Source organism: Giraffa tippelskirchi, chromosome 10, assembly GCF_054371585.1.
Source record: "Giraffa tippelskirchi isolate mGirTip1 chromosome 10, T2T-mGirTip1v1.2.pri, whole genome shotgun sequence".
NCBI classification, from domain to species: domain Eukaryota; kingdom Metazoa; phylum Chordata; class Mammalia; order Artiodactyla; family Giraffidae; genus Giraffa; species Giraffa tippelskirchi.
In genome coordinates, this window is record NC_137284.1 from 35,882,774 (window position 1) to 35,904,754 (window position 21,981).

Sequence of the window (21,981 nt, forward strand, 5' to 3'; positions counted from 1 at the left end):
TTACTATTTTACTAAAGGAGGGAGATTACCATTTATTTACATTTGAAAAGTTAGAAAGTATTAACATGCCAGCTAAGTCAGGATGATCTGGTAAGGTTAAAAATTTATGGAAAAACTTGGATGGGTTTTGTTGTTTTTGTTTATAAGAAAATTTCTTTAGAAATCTATCACTTCCTTCTCTGAGTTCATAGTTACAGTATTGGCTTCTTTTACTTTCTGTAAAATTCTATTATCATAGCATTTCAAATCTCCTGGTAAACACTGAATGTCAGAGAATAAAAGAACAGAGTGTACATTGTGGGTGGGTTATGGCATAAGCTTTAATCAAATAGTTTGTCACTGGTATACTATTGTGAGTTGTTTATGTTTCTATTACCTTTAGGCCCTTTGAACAGTTTGATTTCCACAACAGTCTCCAAAATGGGCCGTCTTCTACGCACGTACAGCCGAACGATAGACCCTGCTTCTTTGAGCGCTTCCACCGCTTTACTGTGGGAAACCTCAGACACATCCACCTCATTCACCCGTAAGATACAATCATTGACTCTGAAAGAAAGGAAGACAGGCGAAAGTCAGGAGTGCCCAAGAGAATTTCTGAAAGAATATTACGACTATCTAACCCGAAGCTGTGGGGAAGCAAAGCACATTGGCAATTTAAACATATTTATATTTGGAAGAAACACTTCATATGAAGGAAATCAAGAAAACCTTGAACCCCTCAGCCTTCCCAACATTGACCACCCTACTGGTCAGGTCCTGTCCTGAACTCAGTCCACTCTGACTGGGACTACATCACATACGGGGTAGTTATATAGGTCAATCCCATTCTCCCAGTTCATCCCACCCACCCCAGCAGGACATAATTTGCTGATTTATAATATCCTTAATTGCTGGATTTCTTCCATTATCGTGGAAGATCTACTATCCACATCATACCAAGGAGAGCTATTTCTTTGTCTAAAGTTGTGAGCAGTTTGATTTGAGACTGGGTATGATCTTATGCCTTCCTATTTCAAAATCTGTTCTTTCTTTTTAGGACACATACATCTAATGTAATGAACAGTTTATGTATGTTGTGTACATCAATTTAAAATTATAACATGTAGTGCTGCTGCTGCTGCTGCTGCTGCTGCTACTGCTAAGTCACGTCAGTCGTGTCCGACTCTGTGCGACCCCATAGACGGCAGCCCACCAGGCTCCGCCGTCCCTGGGATTCTCCAGGCAAGAACACTGGAGTGGGTTGCCATCTCCTTCTCCAAAGCATGAAAGTGAAAAGTGAAAGTGAAGTCGCTCAGTCGTGTCCGACTGTTCAGGACCCCATGGGCTGCAGCCTACCACGCTCCTCCATCCATGGGGTTTCCCAGGCAAGAGTACTGGAGTGGGGTGCCATTGCCTTCTCCCATAACATGTAGTATAAATATTATATAAAAAGTATGGGAAGAATTTTTCTATCTTTTTTGTTCATAATTTTTCTATGTCTGTTTGAGGAAGTGAGTTACAGGACTCTTGGTTCAATAAGAATCTTAATTAGCTGCAAATTCTTAAGCTAGAACAATCTCACTAAGATTCCGGGGTGTCATTTCATCATAACAGATGCTATGGCTTTAATAGGTTTACACATACATTTCTTCTCTGACTGACTAAAAAAAATCCTGGAAAACTACCAATTAAAATAGTTTTGAGAATGTAGGCATCACGGGTGCCAGTCACCCTGCAGCAGCTGGTCCTTTGAGAGTGGGTAATTTTGTCATCTCATGATAATGCAAAAACATAATGTTTACCATCACCCTATGCTCAGCATACTAATCATATTTTAAAACATAGCTTTCCATAGAAGGGAGTGACTGACATTAAAAAAAAATTTGGGTGCTATAGCTATTCAAACTCTACTCAATTTTTTCCTTTTGTATACAGTGGAATCCTTAATTGTCAAATGTTGGGGTGAGGAAATCACAGCCTAAATCAGATGTTTTTTTCCTAAACAAGTGGACAAAGTTGGCAGCTTTAGTACACTAAAAAAACCAAAAAAAAACCAAAAAAAAAAAAACACCGGCCTAGCAGTCAGGAGGTTTGGATTTGCATCCCAGCTGTGTATCAGCTGTGTGACCATGGTCAAGTCACTTCAACTTTTTTGAATTTTAGTTCCCCATGAAAAGAGAGTAACATGCTTAGAGTTAGTGAAGAGAGTAACCAAACATATAAATAAATGGACATATAGTGTAAACTGTAACAGATCATATACAAGAGAATTGCAGCTATTGATAGGTGGGTTCAAGATGTGCTCCAGAATTTGTTGAATGTAAACAGGATGGAAATTGAAATTTTTAAAGGGTTTACTATGTGCCGTATCGTATCATTCTTGTCACTTCACTTATTTTGCTTGTATTTACGTCAAACCATTTATGAAGCATTGATTCTCATTTCATACCAATGAAACTTTACTGGCAAGGTCACAATGTTGGTGACAACAGCAGCAGGATTCCAATACAGTTAGGTCTTTTTCTGGAGCCTAAGCTGATACAAAGTTACTCAGAGTTAACTGTTTAAGGAAAAAAAAGGGAATGTGAGGGGAGGTTTTAATATTCAAATTCTTAAAACTAAAAAGAAAGAATATCAAGCCAAACTAGGGCACTCAACTTTCCTTCCTCCCAATCACTTGAAATAGCATTTGGCTAGAGGGTCATGGCTATTTAGAATTTGCTTTCTCTACCAGTAGATAATCTCAGCGAGTAAAGGCACCATTTGAATTCACTTTGAAATATATAAATATATCACTAGCTTCAAACTCAAATAATACTCTGTCTCAGTAAAATGTGAAGCCTTTATCATATCACTGAGCCATTGTATTAGAAAGTCACTTACATACAAATTTCCTCCCTACTTTATTCGTGTAATTAAGTTGATGGTGAGAAATGGAGTATTCCCGCCATGTCAGTAAACAAGTATGTCACAGTCATCAGTGATTCAGGCCCCCTCAATGTGCATTTCTGAGCCCTAGGGGCACTCAGGAAGGAAGAGTACCTGCAATCTGTAGCCAGTAGGCTGCAGCCACTCCCTGAGGTGAGCACTGAGGAATTCAGGATGTGAGAAACACACCATACTGGTCCCAGATGGCTGAGAAGCATATGAAAGGAGTGATTTCAGTGATCTCAGATTCTTGCATCTTCCCATATATAGAAAAGCACTAAATTCCTTAATTTGAGATATCTGGTTTCCTTTAATTCACAAAAATACTTTTGATGCTCAGGTTACCTGCCTGCTGTTGCAAATTTCTAAATAACCTTACTCCTCTCCCTGCCTCCCCAAAGCAGTTCACCCAGGGCTACTTGAAATGGTGCCTTTTGGGCTTAAGTTCTAAAAATTTTCACCAAATAAAATATAACTCTGAACTTTTCAGTCATGACTATTTTTTAAGTAGACAATGGCTTCACTCTTTCAGTGCTTGCTATTTCAAATATAAGTCTACAACATTCTTTTTATAAACGAGTATTGTTCATAGGATTATAAAGTGAAAGTGTTAGTCGCTCAGTCATACCCAACTCTTTGCGACCCCATGGACTATAGCCTGCTGGGCTCCTCTGTCCATGGGATTCTCCAGGCAAGAATACTGGAGTGGGTTGCCATTCCCTTCTCCAGGGGATCTTCCCAACCCAGGGACTGAACATGAGTTTCCCACATTGCAGGCAGATTCTTCACTCTCTGAGCCACTAGGAAGCCCAGGATTAAAAAAATAACAATTTTAATAATTTTCTTTGGACATTCTGATATATTTCCTTGCTATTAATAAATATGTCTTAGAAACAAAAAGAACATTTCATCACTAACATCTCCACAAAATCTTACCTAAAATTTGCACTAGGCAAATATTCTGGAATATGGTATGGTGTCACTGAAAGTCAAATGATACTTAAAAATTATTTATTCTACTTTGAAGATATTTAAAATAATATGTAATATCTACCCTCTTTATAGGTATTAAAATATGTTCTGTTGTAAACAAGATTTGTGATTTTTGTACATTTTTTTAAGAATTTTAATTCATTATGAACCTATCTGCAGGGAAGGGATAGAGACAGAGATGTAGAGAATGGACATGTGGCACAGATGGGGGAAGGGGAGGATGGGACAAATTGGGAGAGTAGCACTGACACATATACACTACCATGACACATATACACTACACAAATACACTACCATGACACATATACACTACACAAATACACTACCATGATGCATATACACTATACAGATACACTACCATGACACATATACACTACACAGATACACTACCATGACACATATACACTACCATGTATACACTACCATGACACATATACACTACCATGTATATGCTACCATGACACATATACACTGTCATGACACATATACACTATCATGTATACACTACCATGACACATATACACTACCATGTATACACTATAATGACACATATACACTACACATATACATTGCCATGACACATATACACTACACAAATACACTACCATGACACATATACACTACACATATACACTACCATGACACATATACACTACACATATACACTACCATGACACATATACACTACACATATACACTACCATGACACATATACACTACCATGTATACACTACCATGACACATATACACTATCATGTATACACTACCATGACACATATACACTACCATGTATACACTGCCATGACACATATACACTACACATATACATTGCCATGACACATATACACTATGATGTATACGTTACCATGACACATATACACTATGATGTATACGCTACCATGACACATATACACTACCATGACACATATACACTACACATATACACTACCATGACACATATACACTACACAGATACACTACCATGACACATATACACTACCATGTATACACTACCATGACACATATACACTATCATGTATACACTACCATGACACATATACACTACCATGTATACACTGCCATGACACATATACACTACACATATACATTGCCATGACACATATACACTATGATGTATACGTTACCATGACACATATACACTATGATGTATATGCTACCATGACACATATACACTACCATGACACATATACACTACACATATACACTACCATGACACATATACACTACACAGATACACTACCATGACGCATATACACTACCATGACACATATACACTACCATGTATACGCTACCATGACACATATACACTACCATGACACATATACACTACACATATACACTACCATGACACATATACACTACACAGATACATTACCATGACACATATACACTACCATGACACATATACACTACCATGACACATATACACTACCATGTATATGCTACCATGACACATATATACTACCATGACACATATACACTACCATGACACATATACACTACACATATACACTACCATGACACATATACACTAACATGTATACACTACCATGACACATATACACTACACAGATACATTACCATGACACATATACACTACCATGACACATATACGCTACACAGATACATTACCATATATAAAATAAATAACTAGAAGGAAACTGCTGTATAGCACAGGGAGCTCAGCACAGTGTTCTGCGATGACCTAAAGGGGTGGGATGTGGGTAGGGTGTGAGGGAGGCTCAAGAGGGAAGGAATGTGTGTATACATGCAGCTGATTCACTTTGTTGTACAGCAGAAACTAACACAACATTGTAAAGCAATTATACACCAATAATACAATTAAAAAAAACGATCATCAAATGATTGTGTTCAATTTTTTAAAAAATCTGTTTATTATGTATTAAAAAATACTAGAAGGAAAGATAAAGTTTCAGCTCGGTTTCTTTGTGGATTTGGATAGTATGAATGCTTTAAAAGGCATATCTTTATGTTTTGTTTCTTCGAAAAGTTCTATAATGAACACACTTCATCACAGAGAATCTGAGAACTTGGACCAGAAGCCTTGGCTACACCTAGATATGACTGGGATCTTGTCCCAGCTCTAGAACTTACATGCTGTGTGACTTTGGGTAAGTCACTTGACATCTCAAAGCCCCAGTTTCCTCATGTGAAAATAGGAATAATAAAATTACTGTAGGGATTCAACAATATATGTGAAATATTGAGCATGGGGCCTGAAAAATAGTAAGCTGTTACCGTCATGAAAGAGACAAGAACCATTTACATAGGAAAGGATATGAAGAGACTGTACTTGAGGAGAAGAAGACTAAAAGGACAGAAAGGAAGAGAGAACTACAATCAGGATACTGAAAGCATTTTTAAAATTTTATATGAAGGAGATAGGAACAGATGCATAGATGGGATTTGGGGGAAGAAAAAAATGTAAAATAAGGCTTTCAGTAAGTCTTGTTTTATGGAGTGTAAATTAATTTCCCTTTCAACTTCCGTCTCCTCTATCATCACGGAAACAGTCAGTTGTTCTAATACAAACTACAGCTTTACGGTAGCCTTGGAGAAAGCTTCTAAAGACCATCACACTTGGCAGAATCCCCACCGTGGCTACCCTGTCCTTGCCCCACCCCACACATATAACCACATTCAGCCACACTCAGACCTGCTCAAGGCTTGATTCAAAAGGAGGCTTTAGGTCACAGGTCTGAAACTTAATTCTGAAACTTGGTTATTAAGATGGTGAGAGGTGCTGACTAACTTATTCTTTACTGTCTCTACTCAGTCCTATTCTCCTTGGTCAAATAGATGAATTAATTACAGACCAAAGGGTCACATCGTGGAGAAAGCTGATCAGTGTTTAATGTGCTGAATGAAATGAGGTAATACACTATCAAGTGGAAAACACGAGCTGGGAATTATACTGTCTGTGCCTGAAGAGATCAATCAATCATTTATAAAAATCAGACTCTGCTTAAAAAGAATAACTGCATAGATTTTTATGTGAACTATAATGATACCAGGAAAGCTCTCAAGGTAGGAAAAATGCCTTACTTTTCTTTTATTGCTAGAGTCACTAAAGGTAGGGTAAGGTAGGCTAAGAACAAATAATACCCAAAATTCATTTAAGAAAAGACAGGTGCATTACAGTGCCAGAGAAGAGGAAAGATGAGACAATTCAACACAACACACACACACACACAGAATTTGACCCAAATGGCTTCAAATTATTATGATCTTTTCTAAATCTGCTTAATTGTGTGTGTTTGCTGCCTTCCCTTGTCCTCTCATGATATGCATGTGAGCTCAATGGGTATATTTAAAGTCCCACCATAAGGTTTCTCCTTGCTGAATCTTCTCACCTTAAAAATTCATTTATTTCGTTGACTTCCCTAGGTGCTATTAGTCCATTAAAACTAAGAATAAAATAATAAAAATCAGCATAATTTAACAGTTTACTAGGAAAGGAAGAGAACTAATGTTTTGGAAGCATCAGATGTGTGTTAATGCAGTATTATGTACCAGGCCTTTTTCTCTACCAAACATTCACAGGGTTGCAGGAGGAGTGACAGGTTCATACAGCTTATTATGGATCACTTGTCAAGTCTGACAGTCCCTGTTTTGGGGAATCTGGAATTGAAACTATGAGATTCAGAGGTTCTATCTAAACATGAAAAATAGAAGTTTGAAAGCTACATATTGAGGTCATTTTCTTTCACATTGACTGAAAAGCAGCAAAAGCTTATTTGCAAGAAGATGGGATTAAAGCAAATTTATGGAAAGAAGTACCAGGCTTCCTGGTAGCTCAGCTGGTAAAGAATCCACCTGCAATGCAGGAGATCCCGATTTGATTTCTGGGTTGGTAATTTCCCCTGGAGAAGGGATAGGCTACCTACTCCAGATTCCCTGGATAAGGAAATGGCAACCCACTCCAGTATTCTTGCCTGGGAAATCCTATGGACAGAAGGAGCCTGTCAGGTTGCAGCCTGTGGGGTCACAAAAGAGTCAGATGCGACTTAGCGACTAAACAACAACATATATTGTTTAATCTAAACAGAAACATTGAAAGTTAGATGTTGCTTCCTTCATTTTACAACAGAAACTGAAGCTAAAAGAGATCTGTAATGATAGTAAGTTTTGAAGGTAATCTCAAAACTTATGCACTGCACCATCCATCTCTCTCTAGCTTGTTAAAAATAATTTTGGGCTTATTTAAGGACCAATCTCAACTGCTGACCATCAGTATGATTAAGGAGTATACTAGAAATTAGTAAAGCCAAGCCAAATAACAAAATCTAGTTCTCAATTTTAGAATTAGATTTCCAAACTTTAGAACTAGATTTAGAAATGGTCCTCAAGCTTTAGTGTGCATTAGAGTTGCATGGATGGCTTATTAAGTCATAGATTGCTAGGCTCTACCCCCAGAGAGTTTCTGATTTAGTAAGTCTGGAGCAGGAACGATGATTCATCCCTGTAGAAAGTTTCTAGGTGATGCTGGTATTTTGGTCTGGGACCATACTCTGATATCCACCACTCAAAATTTTGACTCGTGTGTGGAGGATGAGATGGTTGGATGGCATCACTGACTCGATGGACATGAGTTGGAGCAAGCTCTGGGAGTTGATGATGGACAAGGAGGCCTGGTGTGCTGCAGTCCATGGGGTTGCAAAGAGTTGGATACGACTGAGTGGCTGAACTGTAACTGTGTGGTTCATTCTAAAATGAACAGGACTTACTGTGTAGCACAGGAAACTGTTCAATGTTATGTGGCAGCTTGGATGGAAGTGGAGTTTGGGGGAGAATGGATACACGTATATGGATGGCTGAGTCCCTTGCCTGTTCACCTGAAACTATTACAACACTGTTAATTGGCTATACTCCAGTATAAAATAGAAAGTTAAAAAAAACACAAAAAATAAAACAAACCAAACATAAATGAATAAATAAAATGAACAGGACTGCTTAGTCTCATACAGTCCAGGTGACAGTGCTAGAAGTTCTGATTCTGAACCACATTCCCTCAATGCTGCAGCTCTGTTATTTGGAATGAAGTCTTTCTAAGGGAATACGGACCAGGAGACCACAGCTGCTACACCACATGAGACTGCGTATGCAAGCCATTGTCCAGCACTTATTTTATATGAGACTTTTTCCTACTGTTTTCCTATAGCAAAGGCCAACTGATAGCCACTCCATTCTGTATATTAAGAAATAGGGCTCCTGCTCTTGTCTCTAAATCATGGTGAGAGTAACGTGAATTTATGATCCATAGAAGCCATCCCCTACAGTGTACATACTGTTTTTCTCTCTCCATTTGCCACTTCATTTCCTTTACAGAAAAGGCTTGCAGGACTCCCTGAAGCTATCATCTGAGAAAGATCACAGATTTCACAATGAGGGAAGAAACTGTTATTTCAGTGTCGGTGATTGGTCTTTCAGCACTTTTCCAGAAAAGCAGAGAGTCCAGTAACAACCCCTGAGCCAGGTAACTGGGTGAGTACAATATGTAAAAGAGGCACTAACTAGGAATTTCAAAGAGAAAGGATCATAGGACTGGCGATTACTTAGTCCACTCAGTCTAATCCTCTGTCTGCAGACAGGATTGCACATCAAGTTTCAAGAAACAGGTCCTGGTACCTCCCATCTGGATTAAGGCAGTAGCTTTCTAGCTGACTTTCCCAATCCCAGGTTAACTAGTCCCTTTTTATATATCCCACATGCAAGCCCAGTTCAGCGTCAATTTCCTAAAGCAACCCTATCATTATTTCCTCTCCCCTCAAAACTCATTGAGTTACTTAACCTATATAAAATCAAAGCTGTGTTTAATTTATCTTTGTAATCCTGGTGTCTGCTACACAGCTGTCACTTTAGAATGAATGAGCATCATCGAAGGGCCTCTAATTCTAGCCTCTTATGCTCTCAAACTCCTGCTCCAAACATCCTCAGTGTCCTGAAAATATAACAAGCTCATCCTAGCTTTTGCATTTTCTTTCATGTTACTTTCTGCCTCCCAAATGCCCAATGCCAACCAGCCTCATTCCAGGCAATCTCATGCTCTCTGGCCTCATGAAGTGTTTCCTAATCACTCAAGTCCTCACTGCCTACAATTTCTGAAAAGTAAATGCCTGACAGATTCCCCTTGAAAAGCTACAGATTGATCTGGTACCCCTGCAGAACCTAAAATTAAGTACTATACATTAAAAACACATTTTCAAATATTGGATTTGATTCCTATTTTCCTCTACTCGGATATACTCCAATCTAAGAAATTGATATGGATCAGCATATATATAATTGATAATTTTATATTTTCACAGTCTAATTTGATTTGGCTTTGTAATATGGATGAACACTTCAGTGAAAAGTTGAGAAGCACAAGGAAGGAGCATGGTATGGTGGGGAGAATAGTGAGTTATAAACCTGAGGGTTAGGGTCTAATCCTGCCACTTTCCATTTAAGTAAGGCATTTTTTCCTTATCTCTGTTTAAGCTGAGTTCCCTCATTTTACAGTTCTTTTCTAGCTCTGGTGTTCTATAAATCTAAATTCAAGGTCAACTCAGCCTGCCACCTTGGAAGTCTGGAATGTACTCAAAGCGGAATGCCAAATTATCCTTATCCTCCCTCCATGGACTACTAAGTACTTTACAATCATGTATCTTATCAAAGTAAATCATTCCATCATCCAAAACTGGGGAGTCCCCTTCTCTCTCAGCCACACATCCAATCCATCACATAGTTTTTTTAGATTCAAACTTTTCCTTTATACCCACTTATCCCAGTGTGGCTTTTCCTGTCAATCACATAGATTCTGGGGAAAAAAAAAAAATTGTAACTAGTCTTCTTGTTTCTACTTTGGCCCTCTAAAATCTATCTTCCAACTTTTTTTTTTGGCCAGAGTGGTATTATTGAAAATATACCTGATTGCCTTATTCCTCTGTTTAATAGTCTTTGATTGCTTTCCATTGCTTACAGAATTTCAAATATTTAGTTGGGGGTAGGGAGTGATAAATTGAAAGATTGGGATTGACATATACACATTACTACATATAAAACAGATAACTAATAAGGGCCTACTGTATAGCTGTACAGGGATATACTGCACATCCCTGTATATACTATATATACTGTACAGGGAACCCTCCTCAATACTCTATAATGGCCTAGATGGGAAAAGCATCTAAAAAAGAGTGGATATGTGTATAACTGATTCACTTTGCTGTATACCTGAAACTAACACAACATTGTAAATCAACTATACTCCAATAAAAATAAATCTAAGCAAACCTTTTCTACAAATGAGATCTTACTCAGAAGACACAATGTATGTTTATAATTGTTCGTATAATAACAAAGGCAGAGTTTCTGTGATAAAGAGGGAAGGAATCACAGCAGAGGCTGTTGGAAGGCCCTGTTTGTGACCCCCCAGAGGGTGAAGAATCCAGAGTTAGGGCATTATATATGATTGAGCAAGGGCTAGTGAGTACTGAGAGAAATCGTGGACAAGCCCTCTCTCCAAGCCAAGTGTCCTAGCCCTAGTGTCTGCTGGAGTCTCTTCTCTAATTCACATAAAGGACAGGGGTAGCACTGTTTGCAGAGCTCTGCAGAACCCAGACTGAGTTCACACGCCTTTCCTGGTAAAGCTAAAACCTTCACATAACACATAAGTCTTTTCACCATCTGGTTCCTACTCACCTCCCTAGCCCTGTCTCTTCTGTCTCTTACTATTTCATTACAGCTTCTGCAAACACCATGCAAGTCATGACTCAGGCCTCTCCCCCTGCCTAGAACAGCCACCTCCAGATGCCACATTTCCCTGTACTTTACTCATTTTTCAAGACTAATGCCCATTCTGAGGTAGCTTTACAGTTTAATAGGGGGAGACAGTAAAACAAACTAGTAAAATTTAGTATAGTAACACCTATGGCAATAGGTGCTGCAGGAGCACATAATGAAAGATTTTGTTGGGACTAGGAAGGCCAAGAAAAACCTGGAGCAACTGATGTCACTGAGAACTGAAGGTCAAACAGAAGTCAGCCAGGTGAGTAAAGACAGGGAAAAGTGTTCCAGGGACAGCTGAGTGGCTGGTGAGGTGAGGAGCAGAGATCAAGTCTTGAAGGCCCTTGTAAAGCATGTTAAGGAACTGGACTTGAACATAAAGACAATGGAAAGCCATCGCAGTACTTAAAGCTAGAATAATGTTTTAGAAAGAATGCTCTAGGTACAGTATAGAGATATGCAGACATAGTTGGATTTGGGGTTAGGGTAAAAGAAAGCAAGGATTGTTGTCAGAGGCTATTATGTAATCCTGATAAAACATACGGCAGCCTGTATTAGACCAGTGGCAAGCAGGATAGAGAAAAAGGGACAAAGAAGGAGACTAATTAGAATCTACTGGACATACTGATGGATTGGATGTGGGAAGGGAGGAAAAAGAGGAAATATTTTGTTTAAATGTTTATCTTTATCTATAAATTATGAATCACTTGAGGGGAGAAATCTTATTTTATTCATTTTTGGCAGTTTTAGTGGCTCTTATGGTGCCAGGCACAGAGTTGGCATTGAATATATGTCTAATAAATAAATGAATGAATTGTAGAAGTGGGGAAGCTGATAATGACACCTATGTAGCCAGTACCCATACTTTCCCTCCAGTGACTTTATCCCATGAGAATTTGTGTTTTCTTGTGTCCTCTCATTTCTCCAGTATAATCAGTTCAAATTCAGTCAACCTACGGCTGTCATTCAGTGGCATATTTGTATTAAAGAAATAAATAAAACATCTGTGAGAAGAGAAAGTTTAAACAAAAATTGATCACCAAAGATAAGATCTCAAATATTAATTGAAAGATATAATTACATACAGAAAGTCAACCAATATTTATTGAGCACCTACTCCAGAGCACCAGGTACTGTGTAGGCACTGAGGATACAGGGGTGAATGAGAAAGATACTGATGGCCCCAGATGTAAGAGGTGGGGAGGAAGAGATTTACAAGATCCCACATCACATCACAAGGACAGCAGCCTTTATCACTTACATGTAAGATTGCTGCTGCTAAGTCACTTCAGTCGTGTCCAACTCTGTGCGACCCCATAGACAGCAGCCCACCAGGCTCCCCTGTCCCTGGGATTCTCCAGGCAAGAACACTGGAGTGGGTTGCCATTTCCTTCTCCAATGCATGAAAGTGAAAAGTGAAAGTGAAGTCGCTCAGTCGTGTCTGACTCCTTGCGACCCCATGGACTGCAGCCTACTAGGCTCCTTCGTCCATGGGATTTTCCAGGCAAGCGTACATGTAAGACTAGTTCTAGCTTAAACACATCTTTCATCTTAACAGTTTAGGCATTAATTTCAAGATTTTGTTATGCATATTATTATTTTAATTCTTGGAACTCAATTTTCATAGAAAGAATCGAACCATAAGCAAGAATTCAAGTGTGCCTTGTGGCAAGTTGCTTGTAATCTTGCCTCTTATTTTGAACTCCTCATCACCTACTATGTATATAAGAGCTGTGCCTTCGTGTCCCCCACCCCCCATTGGAAATGTGCACTATCTTCTGAGCCAGTTGATTGTGTGATTTTACTCATGTAGAGCAAATATACATTATTTGATGGTAAGTGATTTCAATAGTTTATGAGATGTATGAAATATTTTGGTGAAAAATTTCAACATCTTTAAAGATTCTTAAAGTGATAAATATTATATCTCATGGTTAGTAAATTCATTAGTTGTTACAGGAAAACAATTTCAGCATTCGTACAAAGTCAATAACAAATAAGATACCTGTGTAACACAATTCATTTGTTTTCTTATTTATTATATCCCTCTTCACTAGAATGGAGCTCTATGAATGTAGAAATCTTATCTCTAATTCTCTTTTATCCCCAGAGGTTAACACAGCTTTTCATGCAATAAGAACTACCCACCTAGTTTTCTATATTCCTTTAGTTTCCTCAACCTCCATATCCATTCCATCAGCAACATCAGTTACTTCTAACTCCACAATATATCCCAATCCATCAATTTCTTTCCATTTCTGCTACCACCACTTCTACCTGGACACACTGACTTACTGTTTCTACTCCTCTTCTCCACAGTACATTCTCTACATGGAAGTCAGAGTACCTAATTTCAAAATTTAAAGCAGATGGTGTCACTCAACCCTTGCTTAAGCCCTTCAAGCTCTTCCTGTATCATGTAAGATAAAATCCAAGCCCCTTACCTGCCTCACAAAGCCTTGGTTCTCATTTCCTCCTGTGTTCTCATCTTCTACCATTCTTCCCTTCATCCCCTTCATGCCAGTTACACTGGCCCTACTTTTGTTTCTAGAATGTGCGTAGCTCAGTCCCGCCTTAGAGCGCTTGTACTTACTGTTTCCTCAGCTTTGAAAGTCTTATCCTTTATCGTTGCTCCACCAGCTTCTTTTAGTCATTGAGATCTTCCCTTAAAGGCCACTTCATTAGAGAGACCTTCCTTGATCACTCAGTGTAACAGTAGCACCAGTCACTCATCTACATTTCTGTTTTATTTTTCTCCATAACATTTATGGCTTATGATATTTTCTATATTTATCTTCCGCTCAACAGACAAAAATATAAGTTCCTAGAGCAGAAATCCTGCCTGTCTTGTTGACCATTTTATGCTTAGTGCCTGGGACAATGCAAATCCCATAACAGGAACGCAATAAATAGTTGAATACCAAATGAATGCATGAATGAATTGTAGTTCTACCTAGTTTGAATTTGGTTTGTCCACAATGAAGTATATCCAGTCTGCTCAAATTTGAACTCTGACAGTTCTAGCTTTAAGACCTGGTTAAGTCCAAACCCACAATTATTGGAATTACTTAGCACTGGCAAAAACTGTGAGCAATTCTCTAAATAGCAGAAAATTCTAAATTGCCTGGAGATACTAATTTTTGAGGGTAGATGATTAGTGAAGCTGTTTCCTGACCTTTTTCTGAGCTCCCATAAATCAGTTGTTATTGTTTGTGTGATTTCATAGTATCCACACCCCTTATCTTTTCCTAAGCTAAATCACATTTCATAAATTCAAATTAATTTTGGGTGGAAAACTCATGACACATTTTGAAATTATGGGTGATGTTTTGTGATCCCATAAAACTAGAACTGGAGCTCCCTGATTGAATGGTTGAACTGGTATTTGTAAGTGGTACGCTCAGTCCTTTACAGATTTTCCCAGATACGGAGGTTAAATTCAGAGACCTAGGGATGGTAGCCTGGAGAATTAGGGGCATCATGAAGGGCACTTTTGCTAAAATTATCTTCTTGCTTTCAGTAAATGGGTTTTATTTGAATTGATAAATTTCTCTTTCAAAATACATACAAAACCCACTGCTGTCAGTCATCCACACATTACGTATAACTGTCCATGTGGACTATGGGGCTTTGTTTTACAGCACAGGTAAAGAAGGGCCTCTCTGAGGGGCAATTTAATAGAAGAACTTATTAGAAAAAGCCATGAGTGTCAGGGCAGAGAGGAAAGAAGCTTCCAGAAGATACAGGAGATCAGAAAGAGATCCAAAAGTAAAACCATACATTTCCTAGGACTCCTATGACAACAAAGGTAGTAGTGTCTGGGAACAATAAGTGTTTATATAATACCCCAACAATATACTGTTTTGTACTTGAAAGCCTAAAAATATGCTGGACAGATACTTAATATTTTTGAATGGAAAACTGAGGATTAGATAATAACTTACTCGAATTCACACAGCAGCGAAGAGATAAATATTATCTCTTAACTAAAATTTATACATTGGTCTTAAATGCTTCTGTTTTCTTGCCACTCATCACTCCTTTTCACGCTGTTGTCACTTAGTCCTTCTGTGAGAACTGTCTGCAAAACCTCAGCCCTGACTAAACCCAACTCCATCTTCCTCACTGCTTCTTCCAGAGCACCTGAGCCTTGAGTGAGTATTAGTCAGTCAGGCATGTCCAGCTCTTTCCAACCCCATGGACTGCAGCCTGACAGGCTTCTATGTCCATGGAATTGTCAAGGCAAGAGTACTGGAGTGGGTTGCCATTCCCTTCTCCAGTGGATCTTCCCAACCCAGGGATTGAACCTGGGTCTCCTGCAGTACGGGTAGATTCTCTCTGAGCCACCACAAATGGCAAAACTCACTGTAAATTCATGATCTCCAAACACCCTGGTCAGTTTGCTATCCTTCATTCTACAACGACAGTCTCCAAACCCCTCCTCTTCTATATCATTTCCAGCACGTACCTACCTGACTACATGGAAACCCACACTGTATCTCTTTTCCTATTACAGAAGAGGAAGTGTCTCTTCTGACACCAAGACCCATTCATTCAAATTTTCTTAAAAACCTCATTTAATCTCTTTACATCATGCATCGTCAAACCCAGTCTCTTCAGTTCACCCATTTTCTGAACATTCAAACATACTTTGGTATCGCCTATTATCTGAAAAACCTTCCATTGACCTGGTATCTCCCCTTGGCTATGTCCTCTTTCCCTTTCACAGACCAAGTTTATTAACAAAGGACTGTTTACAGATACTCTCTTATTTCTTCTCCCTAACCTCTCTTTGTCTCATTCTAATAGGAGGCCCCTCACAATGGCCCCACCAAGAAAAGCACAGAAAATGTTTCTAGTAAATTCACTAATAATTCAATTTTGGCCAAAGCCAATGCCACCGGTTTAGCCCTCATCTTAGTTACCTCTCAACAGTGTTAAGGCTGACTGCTCACCTCCTCCTTGACGCCCTTTTTCTCCTAGCTTCTGTGACTTTTCTGCTTTTCTTCCTACCACTCTTCTCAGTCCTTTTTACATTCTCATTTTAGTTCCTCTCCAAGGTATTGATCTTCATGCTTACAAAACAGAAGTAAGGGGAAAAAAACCAAAACTATCCTTTGTTTTGTATGCTTTAAGTTGACCTCTAATGTTTTTTTTCCTCATAAGTTTAAATAGTAACAGAAGATATGATTTCTGGCCTATTGTGAATTGTAAAATTTTATTTTTTAACTGTCACATCCTTATTTCAAATGTATATACTACAATATAAATATCTATCGATTTGAAATCCATAATTACCAATTTAAGATATAAATCATTTTTGAGCAGTTAGACATTTTATATTTTTTCTTTTATTTTTTTATGTTTTCATTTTACTCCCATAGAGTTCTACCTTAATGTATTTTATGTTAGAACATCTTATATGGATCACTGTAACATTATTTGAAACATAAATGCATAGGAAATATAAATCTTATATATATATGCCAATTTTTTTCTGTTATATAAGACACCAACATTAAAGAGCAATCATTCTGGAGTTACCATAATGATGATTAATACTACACATTGATCAAACTAACCACTTAGGTTATTCTGAATGAATTTCAATGCATAAATCTAAAACAATGGAAATGTAACTGAATTGTGGATTTGTTTCTTAATGGGGTGAGTAGAGCTTTTTAAAATTAGCTCCTGTTTCCATTAATGAATATGAATTAAAGGTAGGATGAGACATGATTCAGAACTCATATATTTCAGTTCTACAAATGAAAGACCTAAGATAACTTCGTTCACTTCAACAAATACATGGGTATGGGAAGAGAATTTTGAATTCCCTCCAGGTTATATGCCCCAAATCCTGTGATCTATCATGACAATTATTGTGATTATTTATCAAATGACAATTGCTTTTCAATTCTGTTAAGACAAAGAACGGAAAAAAAACTTGGCTTTTAAAAAAGATAACCACTCAATTACTAGAGACACTGACTCTCTCATTCTAGGCAACAGTATCTCAGATCCTTATTTACATCTAGTCATAAAAGTGTACTGTTAAATAAGTAGCAAAATAGTGCTGAATAGTAAATAATAGTAAGTGGCAAACAGAGACACAGTAGGATATTGGATGGGTAGGTCATATAGCTTTCATTTTAAAAATGGGAGAAGAGCAATCTTAAATGGTAAATGAGAAAAAAGAACCAGTATTACAGGTTACTTTTTGGGCTGGTCAAATAAAAGATCTGGAAACTGAGTCACATAAATCTATTCAGGTACCCCTAGGGGTATGCATTACTCAGTTTAAAAATCTCTGGTCTAACTTACACCAAAGAGTTTAGAATAATTCAAGATAGTCCTAGGTCTTTTTCTCTTATTATTCTATATGTTTTTCAAAGCAACCTCTTCATTTCTTTGGCTTTAAACATTCCCAGTTATGTCCTTAGCCAGATCTCCTAGAGTCCCTAAATCTGTATATTCAATTGTCTATTTTATATTGCCACTTGAATTCCTCACAGGTATCTTAAACTTAACATTGTCTGAAATGGAACTCACTTCCAACTGCCTCTCCACAGGTCTTTGCCGGTTGTTCTGCTCTGTAGTTCAAAGTCAGGCATGTACATTCAGTCGTGCCTGACTCTGCCAGCCTCTGGACTGTAGTCTGCCAGGCTCCTCTATCCATAGGATTTCCCAGGCAAGAATATTAGATTGGGTTGCCGTTTCCTCCTCCAGGGGATCTTTCTGCCCCAGCAGGGATCCAACCTGTACCTCATGTGTCGCCTGCACTGCAGGTAGACTCTTTACTTGCTGAGCCATCAGGGAAGCCCAGCTCAAAGTCATCCTTAGGTAATTCCTCTAGATGGTGAACTCTATGAAATCAATGATATTGAATACACTCTAAGTTCCCTACATACAAACAAGTTCTATTCTGAGAGTGCATTCATAAGTCCAATACGTTAAGTCCAACCAAGTTAGTCTTGGGACCTAACACAATCGGCTATATAATACTGTACTGTAATAGGTTATAATACTTTTCACACAAATGACACATTAAAAAAAACACAAAAAATAAAGAAAACATTTTTAGTCTTATAGCATAGTCCTTGAAAGATACAGTAGTACAGTACAACAGCTGGCAGACAGGGGCTGTTGTTGCTCAGTCACTAAGTCGTGTCCGACTCTTTGTGACCCCATAGACTGTAGCACACCAGGCTCCTCTGTCCATGGGGTTCTCCAGGCAAGAATTCTGGAGTGGGTTGCCATTTTCTTCTCCAATACAGGGGCTGGTACTGAGTAAATGGGCAAGAAGAGTTACTGATTGTTGAGGGATGAGGGAGAGGAGGTGGGAGGGCTGAAGGATGGTCAGCTAGGAGACACAGAGAAGTGAAGTAAATGAAGTTAAAGTCGCTCAGTCGTGTCTAACCCTTTGTGACCCCATGGACTGTAGTCTGCCAGGCTCCTCTGTCCACAGAATTCTCCAGGCTAGAATACTGGAGTGGGTAGCTGTTCTCTTCTCCAGAGGATCTTCCCAACCCAGGAGTCGAACCCAGGTCTCCCGCATTGCAGGCAGATTCTTTACCAACTGAGCCACCAGGGAACAGGAGACAGGGCGAGCGGCAATTTCTCATGCCTGATGTTAATGGCACAGGTTCTGGCTCCTTGTTGGGATCAGATGCACATTTGCATCTTTGAAGTTTGCAACTTGAAGGTTTGTGTATAGGGGACTTACTGTATCTGATATGAGGTCCAGGGTAGAGAAGGCCCTGATGCTTTATTTGAAAGAATACTACTCCTCACACACCAGTCCAATGAATCATTAAACCTTATCAAGCTTACCCCTTAAGTATATTTCAAAATGCATCCACTTCTCTCAGTCTTTTTGTCAGCATCTTAAACTAAACTTCTGTCATTTATCACTTGAATTACTGCAATAGCTTCTTAAGCTGCCCTCCCTGCATGGAATCTTGTCAGCCAAGCCAGACTTCCACAACCATCAGAGTGATCTTTATAGATAACAATTTAGTTCAGCCGTTTTCTCATTGAAAATCCAAAGTTTCACACTGCTCTTAGAAGGATAAAGAACAAACTACCCACTGTGACACTGAAGGCTCTGCCTGATTTCTCACATCCACCTCTGCAATCTCATTCTAGCCCTGTCATCCCTCTCTCACCAGCTCTAGTTCCAGGGACCTCGCGTCCTTATTTCTCCTCATACCTTTACACAAGTATTCTCTGCCTGAAGATTCCTCCAGCCCTTTATACCTGGGCTAATGCTTACTCGCTATATCTCACTTAAATATCTCCTCCCTCCAAGACTTCCATTGGGTCCCCCAGATGAGATCAGGCCATGCTATTACAGCTTTTCACGGCTTCCGTACTTTCCTTTCATTCAGCCCTAAATTTATGTTTATTGCTACCTGGATTGGACACTTGACCAGGGCACACATCTGTTTTTGTATTTGTTTGTTTGTTTGTTTTCCACTCTATTCCCAGCTCCAAGTGTCTGATCCATAACAGAACACTCAGTAAATACAGAAATAATGGGTTAACAAAAGTCGGGGAGAATAATGGAAGACTCAGTGTCAGTTTAATAAATACTTGCTTTACTTCTTGTGTGTCGCTTCACTTATTTTCCCAACTTCAGTGACTTGCCACAGAAGTAGGTATGAAGGTAACCTCAGCCCATCTGAGCTATTTTCCCCCACTGCACTGAAAATGCTGAAACTCCTCTCACTCCCCGCACGCATACAAAAGTAGCTCTGCTCTTTCTGTTTTCTAACTCAGATTTGCATGTTTAAAGCCCCAGTCTGAATGTCGGAGGAGGAGAAATGCAGGGCAGATGAGTTAAAACTCTGTGCTTCTAAAGCAGCGGGCGTGGGTTTTCTCCTATTTTTTGGTTGTACTGGATAGCATATGGCATCTTAATTCCCCAACCAGGGATCAAATCCATGGCCCCCTACACAAGAAGCATGGAGTTTTAACCACTGGACCACCAGGGAAGTCCTGGGATAATGAATATCAAAGAGTTTACTCATGCTTTAATACAGACATGAACAAAGAAAGTAGCTACTGATTCATTCTTTAATTCATTGTTTTCCAAAAGGAAGCATTGCTTTCTCTCTCCTTAATGGTCTGTTTTTCTCTTTGGTAATTTACTACAAAATTAGACTGTTAATAGTTAAAGGAGTTAATGGAGGGTAGGAGTAGAAGGGAACTAAGACAAACGTTTTAATGAGCAGCAGCATAAGGTAGATTTAAATTATGGTCCTGATGTTTGTATTCTAAATACCAGGGAAAACTGCATAACAATTAATAGAAATGATTTGGGTTGAATTCAAATAACACCTGGGTCATTACAGTCAAATTCTAGGTAACTTGCCTGAGGCTGAGTTGTAAATTATCTTTGTTCAGAGTGTCCGAGCAATACTGATACTGAATGTTAACACCTCTCTGGATGCCTGGTTAAAAACTGTTGTTAATTCAGTCTACAGTAATGTAAAAGAAAACTTTTGATCTATAACTTACAAAAAATAAAAATAAAAAGTATGCAAAAAGGAGCACTGGAGCTCATTTTCAAGCACTTTAAATCAAGAAATGTGCAACAACTGATCTGGGCCTAAGTTAACCTTGTTTTCTCTGTAAGTCACTTCAGTCATGTCTGACTCTGCAACACTTTAGGCTACAGCCTGCCAGGCCCCTCTGTCTTTGGGATTCTCCAGGCAAGAATACCAGAGTGGGCTACCATGCCCTCCTCTAGGGGATCTTCCTGATCCAGCGATTGAACCTGCGTCTCCTGCATTGGCAGGCAGGTTCTTTACCTGCCTAATAGCTATCAAATTTTTAGACTCTTTCTACAAAGATATTCAATGCAGTGTAATAAACTTAAATATCCAAAGTAGAGTCAAAGTTAAATAATGTTATATAACATGAAATTATGCCCCTATTTAAACTGTTTACAAAGTACATTTTTAATGTAAGAAAATGCCTACGACTGTAATAATAAATGAAAAAGGAAGGATGAAAAGTTCAACTATGTAAAAACATGCACTGAATATGAAGGAACATAATAAATACATCCTTATATTGATAAGATTGCAAGCAATCCTAATTTACTTTATATATATCTGTATTTCCCATATTTTCTGCAACAAACTGCATTAGTTTCTAATCAGAACTACATTATCTTCAAACCAATATTATTTAATTTTATAATCTTTCCTAGACCTCCAATTAATGCTAATTAATCATTTCCTGAAAAGCCAAAATAATTTGGAG

General features: G+C 38.5%; 1 protein-coding gene across 12 annotated transcripts in view; it reads right to left on the reverse strand.

Annotated features, from left to right (window-relative positions):
* The window catches only part of DLG2 (discs large MAGUK scaffold protein 2), a 2,308,738-nt gene that overhangs the window by 664,379 nt on the left and 1,622,378 nt on the right, over positions 1 to 21,981 (reverse strand). For all 12 annotated transcript variants that reach the window (XM_081536923.1, XM_081536915.1, XM_081536921.1 and 9 more), the window contains one exon: positions 377 to 546. In XM_081536923.1, coding sequence (XP_081393049.1) covers positions 377 to 546 — 170 coding nt within the window. The remainder of the gene's footprint in view (positions 1 to 376; positions 547 to 21,981) is intronic.